Source organism: Galeopterus variegatus, unplaced genomic scaffold (genome assembly GCF_000696425.1).
Source record: "Galeopterus variegatus unplaced genomic scaffold, G_variegatus-3.0.2 Scaffold1383, whole genome shotgun sequence".
NCBI classification, from domain to species: Eukaryota; Metazoa; Chordata; class Mammalia; order Dermoptera; family Cynocephalidae; genus Galeopterus; species Galeopterus variegatus.
The window spans coordinates 369,625-378,796 of NW_007727494.1; the positions used below are offsets into that span (position 1 = coordinate 369,625).

Here is a 9,172-nt window from a genome sequence, read left to right on the forward strand (position 1 = left end):
TTGAGGGCCCATGTGTCAGCAGACAGTACAGGCTTGAGGTCACAGCTGGGCATGCAAACCAGGGCATCATTGATAAATAGTCTCACAGCCAGGAGATGACACGGTCCACCCTAGAGCCCGGAGACCCTAACTTTTAGCAAAGAATTTGAAACACTTACTCCTCCTGTTAGAGAGAGGTAGACTGTCCGCTTGCTCAAGGGGTGTGCAACTTCCCTGCATTCAGCTCTGCACGCACCTTTCCTTCCCCCCATGTTGCACAGTCTTCGTTTATTTATGTGCCTTTAGCTGTTTCTCTTTTGTGTCAGTTTTCAGATCCATAGTACCTGTTTATTCATTCACTTTTGAGCAACCTTTGTTCAGCTCTCCTTTTTTAGCTCAGTTTGTTCAATATCTAACATAATCCCGCAAAATGATGGTGACAATAGCAGGAGAAAAATCTCTCATTTTTTAAAGCTATTTGAGGGGGCAGAAAAACATTTTTAAAAAAATTCTCTATGACCACTAATAAAACACAGCACCAATTGTCAAAGATAAAAATATGATTCGCTTATTTTCTTTCCTCTGTAGGTGGCATTTGGGCAAGATGGAAAAAAGGGACGCTTGGTTGTGGATGGTCTCAGGGCCCGGGAGGGAAGTTTGCCTGGAAATTCCACCATCAGCATCAGAGGCTCAGTTTACCTGGGATCGCCTCCATCAGCGAAACCAAAGGTAAGTAGCAATGCTTCAGCACTGTGGATAAAAATAATTCACTTTGTAATATAATCATTATAATTATATGAGATGTTCAAGAATCTCAAAATACTGTAAATGATTTTTTAAAATTCAAGAATCACAAAATGCTGTAAATGATTTTTTAAATATCTGATTAATGTTCAGAAGCCCACAGAGAAGGTGCCCATTCCTCATTCCGAAGCCTTCGTGGTTTTTTTTTTTTTTTTTTTTTTTTTTTTTTTTTTTTTTGTCTTTTTTCTGTGTCCGGCAACGGATCGCAACCCTCAGTATCGCCCCTGTACCGGACCAGGACCGGCAACGGGATCGCAACCCTCGGTGCTGCCCCCGCGCCTCGCTCAGCCAGTGAGCGGGAACCGGTCTGTATGTGGGATCCAAACCCTCGGCGGGAGCGCCGCCACGCTTCCCAAGCGGCGCACTAGCGCAGTGCGCCACCGGGCCGGCCCCCGAAGCCTTCGTTTTTAAGGTGCAGGTTGACACAGACCGTGAAGCAGTGAATATAGGGCTTCTCCGTGGCTTTATAAACATGAATTTCTTAGCTTCTCTTCCAAGGGATGAAAAAACAGGTATTAGGTTGCAGATAGAGATTTTTGAATAAGACAGTATTTTCTAGACTTAAGTAATTTGTGGCACATTGGCCATCTCTGCCATACCCAGGTAAGCCATTTACATGGTAGTTTGTTCTCCATCCACTCACTATTTAATTTAAATGTATTTTTAAAGGATCTTTTTCTCTCTCTCATAAATGGAAACGCAGTATCCTTCACTGTAAATGGTAGGTAACCATACAAATAAATATATGAAAACAAAACAGTGTTACTGAAGTCTGGTAGATAGTGTGACCTCCTTCCCTTCATTTGGAGAAAAGGGAACTTGACAAGTGATCAGGTGTTTGAGACTCCTGAGCACAAAGTTAAAAGCTGTTCCTGGTCCTACTTAGAAGGCCAGAAAGAGGACTGAAAAAGAAATATATGTTAAATGAAAGTGTGTTTTAATGTTATTTGGTATTTGGAATAGAGTGACGTCAAGAATCAAACTTGGGGAAACGTTGGGCTAAGGGGAAAGTCACTGCTCCCTCTGTCCTCCAGGAGGCGGGGTGCTCCCCTGGATTTGTCAAGTTCAAGGGTGTGATGGGCCCAGCCCAGGGCAGAGCTCTGTGAGCATCCTGTCCCTGCAGCTTCCCTGCGCACTGCCAGAGCTCCCTGCCCCTGGGCTACTGCAGGTTTGCTGTGCTCTCCCGCAAGGTTAAGCAAAATGCTCCTGTCAACAGCTCAGGCCTGGGAACTAAACAACGCCAAATGCTCACCACCTTGCCCCTCTCCTGCAGAGCTGGTAGCACATGCTGGTGTGATGTTTGCTTGCAGTGGGGGAGGGAAGGGCCTAGACTCCAATCTGGGCCTGGAAATGGACGTAATTAAAGCTGGTCTTGCCCACCAGATTGGATCCTAAGTGTTCAGGCTGACCCAGCCCAGGCCAAGTTGTCTCCACAGGGCTCACCCTGGTGCCTTGAGTTTTGCACTGGGATTTGATCTTCATCTCCCTAGCAAGTAATAAAGTACTGTTTTGCTTTATTATATACAGTAACTTTTATATGTCTATTATAAATAATGTATAACATATCATACTTAATGTTAATTATTAATTTATTGATAATATTAATTATTAATATTAATTTATTAAATATTAATGTGTATATTAACATTAATTCCTGAGGAGGATCCTCAATGTTAATATTTGCTTTTCCTCAAACTCTGGATCTGTTTCCTTCTCAGAGAAGTCACAGGATGGGGTGGTTGTTCAGGACACAATTTGGATCTCTTTCTGACCTGGATAAACTCTCTTACCCACCCTTAGTCACACCCAGCTCCTAACATCTGGGGCAGTTGGTGGCACCCCATTTACAGTATTCTTTACCAGCCAAGCTTCTTTTTGCAGCCCTACTTCAACCTGGGAGATTAAGCACTATATAAGCCATCCTCCATGTCCTTTCAAGGGCAGGTGACACCCAAGCAAGCAGCATCTGCTTGTGAATACCAGACTTCAGAAGCCTTCAGGGATCTAGTGTTGGGTTATGGCCCTTCCTAGAGAGTCTGAGCTTGGCTTCGTTTATAGGCTCTTCATTGTACAACATCACAAATCTTAAGAAACCAAAAACTTCATAGGGAGCCTGATCAGTAGTTTCCTGTTGACACTGGCACCAAGTCTCTCTCTCTGTATTGCCAATTTTCTTTTTAAATTACCATATCTTGCGTCTATTGAGGACTCCAGGATCCTAAATGCATTTTTTCTAGAAGGGCGCCTAGGAATTTTATTCAGTCATTGTTAAACTTTTTTGAGAATTTTGTGAAAGTTACACTTATTCTCCCCAAGAGAATGCACATACAGAGAACATCTCATGTACAATGTAAGAGGCCACAGAGCCCCAGAAGCCAGGTGAGGAGCTGTGTTCCAGGCCAGCTTCCGACAGGTGTGGGCCCCGTGCCAGCCACTGATGATGCAGACCGGGCCTGATTTAACTCAACGGCATTATGATTTGTTGGTGGTGCACTGAGCCCAAGAATGTAGGAAGCTTTTGGGCACTTTATTATTTTTGGAACATTTTGGCCTCTTTTTTCAGTCAGCTGCCCTGCATTAAGCTATCACACCGGCTCATGAAAACCTATGAAGTGGGTTGTGCCTGCAAAGAGATGATGAGATCCGTGAACTGTAAGGTGGAATTTCCCCCGTTGCAGGTCTGTCTGCGTGGACCAGGAAGTTGCTCGCTTATTCCAGCACGAGCTAGCAATCTCCACCGCCCCTGCCCCCTGCACACACGCCACTTGGTGTGGTGGCACCTTCTAACTTCGACCACCCACCAGGCATCTGGAATACAGGTCTTTCCTGGCACTGTGGTCAGGAAGCCAAATGGGACGGGCAGGCCTGCCTGATTTTAGAAGTAGGAAGGATGAATCCCCACCAGCCTTCCCCCTTTTGTTGAAAACAGAATGCCCCTAACCTTGACCACCTATGCATTTCTGGGAGTGTGGGTAATAAACTCTTTCTTTTCTGCTTGGTTGCAGAGCCTCCCCCAAAACAGCTTTGTGGGATGCCTGAAGAACTTTCAGCTGGACTTAAAACCCTTGGATACCCCTTCTGCAAGCTTTGGCGTGTCTCCCTGCTTGGGTGGCCCTTTGGAGAAAGGCATTTATTTCTCCCAAGAAGGAGGTCATATCATTTTGGGTAAGGAGCAGTTTGGTAGAGTTTATGAACTCTATCCTTTGAGTCTTAAGAACTCCATCCTTTTTCTTTAATTATGATGCTTTAACTTTTTTCCTTTTCTTTTGAAAGCTAACTCTGTGTTGTTGGGGCCAGAATTCAAGCTTGTTTTCAGCATTCGCCCAAGAAGTCTCACTGGTATCCTGATACACATTGGAAGTCAACCTGGCAAGCACTTATGTGTTTATATGGAGGCAGGAAAGGTATGCAGTGGTCTGACTACACAGGGAAGGGTAAATGGAAACCAGATTCCATTTCTGGAGACCATAGATGGTGAAGTTATACTAGAGATTAGAATCCAATCTTGTATTTAAGAGACCTGACTTCAGGGCTAACTTACATTTTCCTTCAGCAAATAATTTTCTCATGTTTTCTGGTCTTCATCTTTACAATTGGGAAAATTTAAACAAGTTGAGGTGGATTCCAGCTCCATCACCTAGTTATATGACCCTGGAGAAGTTACATAAACTCAGTTTCCTTATCTATAAAATGTGCATAATAACCCTTCTATCTTAGGGCTTTTGCCAAGATTATGCAAACTGCCATATACTCAATAAATGTTCGTTTTTCTCTCCTCCCCTTCTCCTTCATCACTTCTGTACTTTTTATTCATAAGGATGGTACCAGAATGAACGGCTAGATCTTCCCACCAGCTGTCTACACCAGGTCACACCTGTGCCCATGGCCCTGTGCCTTCTCAATCAGTTTTGGATTCCTTTTGTTCTCGCTACATGACTCACCAGCCTTTCTGGTCTCTGCAGCCAAGCTGGCCACCGGGTCCTCACCCGGCTTCCTGTGGTTGTTCATGGATTCCTTCTTCAACTCCTGCTGCGTCCTCCCCGCCCCCCACTCACAGGCCTGAGTCAATATCTTATTTTCAACCACCCAGTTATATCTCTTTCCTTCTCAAAGATGTCTCTTTAAAACCAAATTCTTCCAGGAAACCTCTCTTAGTTAAGACCTCAAGTCAAAGATTGATAAGGTACCACTTTCTTTCATCTCCATCTTTCCACAGTTGATTAAATGTGCAGGAAAAAAAATCCCAGAAGAAAATAAAATGGCAAAAACTCCTAGAATACTTTCTATTGAAGTTGTAGTCTTTAAGTCTGCACAGGCCTTTGTTAGCCCAGAGAAACAGGCAGCTATCGCCTTGCCGGGCAGTTGAGACAATGTCTGGCTTTTCACAGGAGGGGTTGGGGTCTCCAGTGAGACTCTCTGGATGGGAAGTATTCTCAAGAAAATAAAATCAGGACCTGATGTCCTTCATAACTGTAGTGACCATTGTTCAGCCTGAAAATTGCCAGCACCACCTAGCTACATGCAAATTAAACGTAAATTATTTATAAATGTGCTTATTTTAGTCCTCTCACTTCATTTACCTTGATTCAACCCTTGGAAGATCCTGGAGGAGACCCTGACTTAGATAGTGGGAATGCAGGATTCTGCACAAAATGTGCTGAATGCCTGACCCCTGGTGCATGCCCAGTACAAACACAGTTAGCCTGATTAATATGTGGAATGAGAACCCTTCTGTAAGTAATGCAGTCATGGAATTATTTTAACTGGCTGGCCTTTGCAGCAGAATGTAGGCCTCCACCACGGTTTTGCCTTCCAAATTTCATATGTCCTCCTAACCAGAGCCACTGTTACATGTTAGTTGCTAAGGAGAGTTCGATGTAAAGTAGTAACCTTCGAGTGGGGCTGCTGGGGGTGGGGTTCATATGAGGGGGACCAGCTGGCTTGTTGCCATTGGCAGCAACTTCAGGCAGAGCCCCAGTTTGCAGCTTACTTGCCTGGAGGGGGTGCAGCAGAGGAATTCTTTGAAGACTTCGATTCCGTTTGATCACCTAGAGCAGGAGGGATGGTGGGAGCGGGTAGGGGAACCAATATCTAAAGTGCTCCTAGGCTGTCAGTGTGGCCACAGGTGGGAAGGGAAGATGGCAGGGGCAAGTTGGCTCCACCTGCCTTTCTGAAGGAAATAGGAAAATCCATGTGTGTTCCAGGTCACGGCTTCTGTGGACAGTGAGGCAGGTGAGACCTTGACGTCGGTCACACCAAAGCAGTCTCTGTGTGATGGACAGTGGCACTCGGTGGCAGGTATGACGTCTAGTAGCCTACTGTTCATACACTGAAACAGTCTCTCTGTCTTGACTCGAATATCCCAAACACAGCCTCAGTCCATCCATCCACAGTGCCTGATGGGGTCAGCCACCAGGTTAATGCGTCCATTCTCAACCCCAGCATATTTATATAATTCCTGGCTGCTGCCTCCAGTTCTCCATAGTATTCTGAGTTTGTTGCTGTTGTTTGTTTTTGGAGCCCAGCAAAATGATAAACTATGCTGGTTTTCAAGGTACTATAACATTGTAATTTAGATTTTGGCTCTGAAGTCAGAAAGAACAAAGGTCAAATCTCAGTTCCACCCCTTACCCTGTGTGACCTTGGGCAAGTGACTTAATTGCTCTTTACCTTCATTTCCTCATGTGTGAAATGGAGATAAAAATAGTGTATACCTCCTAGGACTGTGAAAATTAAATGGGACAATGTGTTTGAAGTGCTTAGCCCAGTGCCTGATACGTACTGAGTGTTCAGTCAGTATCTGCTCTTCTTATTGCATTGTTAAGGCTCATTACTGGCTTTTTTTTCTCAACAACCATTGAGTGTTAATGCAAATATCTAGACAAACCAATGAATGGAGAAGAAGCATGTCTTCTCAAATAGAATCTGTTATTAACTTGTGGATAGTAGTTTAGAGATATATGAACCTGTATTAGCTAAAATACTTTTTGTAAAAAGTGGTCTTTCTTGGCTAATTTGAAAGCTAACTACCTTGCAATTAGCTAAGATTGTTAACATGGGAAGAGTTTTGTCAGGGCCAAAGGTACTGTCTTTGGCATCAATTTTCAGAAGTCTGTGCCTTCTTAGAAAGTAACTGAGGTCACGTGAAATAAGCATGACCTCTGGAGACAAGAGACCAGAACTCGAGTCCCAAATCTTTAAAACCAAGCCACCCTCTGTCAGGCTCCTCCATGAGTCGCAGGCTGTTATCTGGGAAATGGGAATGACAGTGTCTTCCTCATAGACCTATTTTAAGGATAAAATTTGGCAATATTTGTGGACCCACCTAAACACTGCCTGGTGTTCAGAAGTACTTAGTTGAATTTATATCTAGACTGGCCAAATCCCTGAAGACAGTATTGCCACAGGTCCAGAAGAAATGAGTTAAAATGAAGCCGGTGGTGACACGATAGTGTAGACATTAAATAGTGGGAGGGCTCTCCTCAGGTGACAGACTTAACCAGCTTCCTCTTCCCCAGTCACCATAAACCAACACGTCCTGCACCTGGAACTGGACACAGACAACAGCTACACAGCTGGACGGCTCACCTTCCCACCTGCCAGCACTCAGGAGCCGCTACACCTTGGAGGTGTCCCAGGTAACGCTTGGCCAGACTTCTCTTTGTACATCTGTGTTGCCCCATGTCTGTCAGCTCTTGACATTTTCTTCTTAACCCAAAAAAGGCGATGCCCCAGCCCATGGGTTAGTAGCGTGGCAGCCCTTGGCTGGACAGTGGAGATGGTGAGGCCCTTTGCTCCAGCATGTGGGAGACGCAATTGCTAGCCGTGCACACACTTCAGGGCAGCCTGGGCCACACTACTGCTGCGTCCCTTGTCCCCAGCCTATAATTTATAAGCCTCTCTTAAGAGGCTGCATTAACCTAGAAGCCCAATATCAGCAAAGAATCAGGAAAAGAGCTGAAAAACTGGTCTCTTCTCTCCTGGCACTTAGTTTTACTAGTGAGTTATGAAGCTCTGTGGGGCCAGAATGGGAGCACAGGCAGGTTGAGAGTCAAGTTCAAGACTGGAATTTTGCCTGGAAAGAGGCTTTTCATTCTTCATTGTTTTATGTCCCTCCAAACAGTCTGGTTGTTAATTTTATAGGTTTTTCATGACCCATAAAAGCATTGGAGTTCAGAGTTATTATCTATTGATTTGGGCCACAGAATTTCCTCTGAAGAACTTCGTAGCTGATTTAGCACAGCGGGCGGGGGTCCACCGCCTGCCCAAAGAGGAGGAAGTGACTGAACGGCCTGATGAGACTGGGGTCCCTGCAGCTCTTTCTGATCAGACTATCTTTTAAAACTCAGGGTGCATTCGTCTGATGGTGTGAGTTATCCACTAAAAGCCTCTCCCTTTTCTCTTCCAGCCAATTTGAAGATGATGAAGCTCCCTGTGTGGAAATCATTTTTTGGCTGTCTGAAGAATATTCAAGTCAACCACATCCCTGTCCCTGTCACTGAAGCTGTGGAAGTTGAGGGGTCTGTCAGTCTAAATGGCTGTCCTGACCACTAAGTCCAGCCTATTTCCTAGTGAGGAAATTCACCTTCAAAAGCACTGATTCCCTGACGCACCTCCCTCCCCACTCAAGATCATTCTTCACTCAAGACACCCCCCGGGCGGTTTTAATAGCAAGTCTGGGTTTGAAGTCTGACCATGTACACCCATCATTTTGGCATTCGGCGCTACATATATATTTTATATAAAAATCCCATTTCTTGAAGAAGATGAACAAATTGTTATTCAGATATGCACAAAATGCTTTGGGTAATATTATTTTCCACTAAAAATCAAATGTCTTTTAAAGAACATTATTTTCCACTTGTTAAAAAACTAAATATGTTTTAAAGCACTTTAAGAATAGGAAACTTTTACATATGTTAAAGCGTTATAATTTATAGGGTTAAATAAACGCAGTGTACTCTTTAAAGTATGATGCTTTACTAGGATAAAACGAATGGCTTGATGGTCTCTGTTGATTGTATTAATTCTTCAGCACTAGTTCAATGTGCTACCTACATCACAGTTTTTCTATGAATAATTATTGAGCACATATTGGTGAGGTTCTGTGTGTGCTCAGTGTGGTAACTACAGTGAGGTATAAGAAGTAATTCCTGTCCTTAAGGAATATGCAGTCCAACTAGGGAGCCATATTATATTCATAAAGTACTAACCAACACACTGAATTAAGGAAGTCCACTGGTTTCTCAATCCTAGCCTTCCCCAGTCTGCTTACAGCCAAGTCTAGATTATGATTATCAGTTCCTTGAGGGCACAAACTATCTAGTAGGGGAGCTGAGGTGGATATATGTGCTATAACTGGTGCTTTATATGGCAAGCTAACAGAAGT

The 9,172-nt window shown here is 44.1% G+C and overlaps 1 protein-coding gene across 1 annotated transcript in view; it reads left to right on the forward strand.

The window, feature by feature from the left end:
- The window catches only part of LAMA3 (laminin, alpha 3), a 93,046-nt gene extending 84,270 nt beyond the window's left edge, over nt 1–8,776 (forward strand). Inside the window, exons 36-41 of the mRNA XM_008576644.1 lie at nt 568–708; nt 3,789–3,948; nt 4,057–4,187; nt 5,988–6,081; nt 7,302–7,421; nt 8,192–8,776. Of these exons, the coding sequence (XP_008574866.1) occupies nt 568–708; nt 3,789–3,948; nt 4,057–4,187; nt 5,988–6,081; nt 7,302–7,421; nt 8,192–8,337 (792 nt within the window). The 3' untranslated portion in view covers nt 8,338–8,776. The remainder of the gene's footprint in view (nt 1–567; nt 709–3,788; nt 3,949–4,056; nt 4,188–5,987; nt 6,082–7,301; nt 7,422–8,191) is intronic.
- Nucleotides 8,777–9,172: the final 396 nt, after the last annotated feature.